Source organism: Antechinus flavipes, chromosome 3, assembly GCF_016432865.1.
Source record: "Antechinus flavipes isolate AdamAnt ecotype Samford, QLD, Australia chromosome 3, AdamAnt_v2, whole genome shotgun sequence".
NCBI classification, from domain to species: domain Eukaryota; kingdom Metazoa; phylum Chordata; class Mammalia; order Dasyuromorphia; family Dasyuridae; genus Antechinus; species Antechinus flavipes.
In genome coordinates, this window is record NC_067400.1 from 556,867,384 (window position 1) to 556,868,929 (window position 1,546).

Here is a 1,546-nt window from a genome sequence, read left to right on the forward strand (position 1 = left end):
GCATAAGGTTTACAAGGTTTACAAACTGTTTTACATATATCATCTCATTTTATCCCCACAATTCTGGGAATTGGGTGCTATCATTATCCATATTTGACAGATGAAAAAACTGAGACAGAAGTGAAGTGATTTGCCCAGAATCACATAGCTAGTAAGTAAATGAGACTGATTTCAGGCTAATGATCCCATGTTCCTTTTGTCTCTGGTGACAGGGGCTAGAAGAAAGGGAGCCTGAAAAGAGACCCCAAAGCGCCTGGGTGCTGCCTAAATTCACCCTCTATGGGATCTTTCAATGACTCACATTTCCAGCCAGCTAAGTTCCAGCTGACGGGCATCCCGGGCCTAGAGACAGGAGAAGGCTGGGTAGCTCTTGTCTTCTGCTGGCTCTACTTGATCTCCATTGGGGGCAATCTTGCCATCCTGGGCCTTGTGGCACAAGAGACTGCCTTGCACCAGCCCATGTACTATTTCCTGTCCATGCTCTCCCTCAATGATCTAGGTGTTTCCCTGTCTACATTGCCTACTATGTTGGGTACTTTTTGCTTTAACTACCGTGAGGTTGGCTTCGATGCCTGTCTGGTCCAGATGTTCTTCATTCACACTTTCTCTTTCATGGAATCTGGGATCCTGCTGGCCATGAGCTTTGACCGCTTTGTGGCCATCTGCAACCCTCTACGTTATGCCACCATCCTCACTAACACCCGGATTGTAGTCATGGGCCTCACCATCCTTGCAAAGAGCTTTGTCACACTCTTCCCTTTCCCCTTTCTAGTGAAGCGGTTGCCTTTCTGCAAAGGCAATGTCTTGCACCATTCCTACTGCCTCCATCCTGACCTCATGAAGGTCGCATGTGGAGATATTCATGTCAACAATATCTATGGTCTCTTTGTGGTTATCTTTACTTATGGTGTTGACTCAACCTTTATTCTCCTATCCTATGCACTCATCCTAAAGGCTGTCCTAGCCATTGCCTCTCAGGAACAGAGATTCAAGGCACTTAATACCTGCATTTCCCACATCTGTGCAGTTCTTGCATTTTACGTGCCGATTATTGCTGTCTCTATGATCCACCGCTTCTGGAAGAAAGCCCCACCTGTAGTTCATGTCATGATGTCCAATGTTTACCTCTTTGTGCCTCCCATGCTCAATCCCATCATCTACAGTGTCAAGACCAAGGAGATACGTCGGGGATTTCTCAAGATATTCCAAAAATCTTAAATCCAGAATTTAGGAAATTGAGATATTGGTGAAAAGAACACATCAAGAAGATGGTGAGCACATTTATTTGCAAGAATGTTAATTTGGGATAAACAAAAGGCAGTCCTAGACCACATTCACAGAGAGAGGGTTAGCAAACTTAATTTATAGCTAGAAGCAACTTTAAGGACCCATATATAATTACTTCATTTCACAAATGGAGAAATTTTGAGCTTGTTCTCCCAAGATATGATAATGTTAGAGTAGATTCTCTGTTTTATCTGAAAAATTTCTAAGTTATGAAAGAGGAATAGTGTTATTCAGAGGAATATCAGAGGATATTGTCATC

General features: G+C 43.3%; 1 protein-coding gene across 1 annotated transcript; it reads left to right on the top strand.

The window, feature by feature from the left end:
• Nucleotides 1–279: 279 nt before the first annotated feature.
• On the top strand, nucleotides 280–1,218 carry LOC127555358 (olfactory receptor 51I1-like). Its single transcript, XM_051987590.1, has one exon. The coding sequence runs from the start codon at nucleotides 280–282 to the stop codon at nucleotides 1,216–1,218; it is 939 nt and encodes a 312-aa protein (XP_051843550.1).
• Nucleotides 1,219–1,546: the final 328 nt, after the last annotated feature.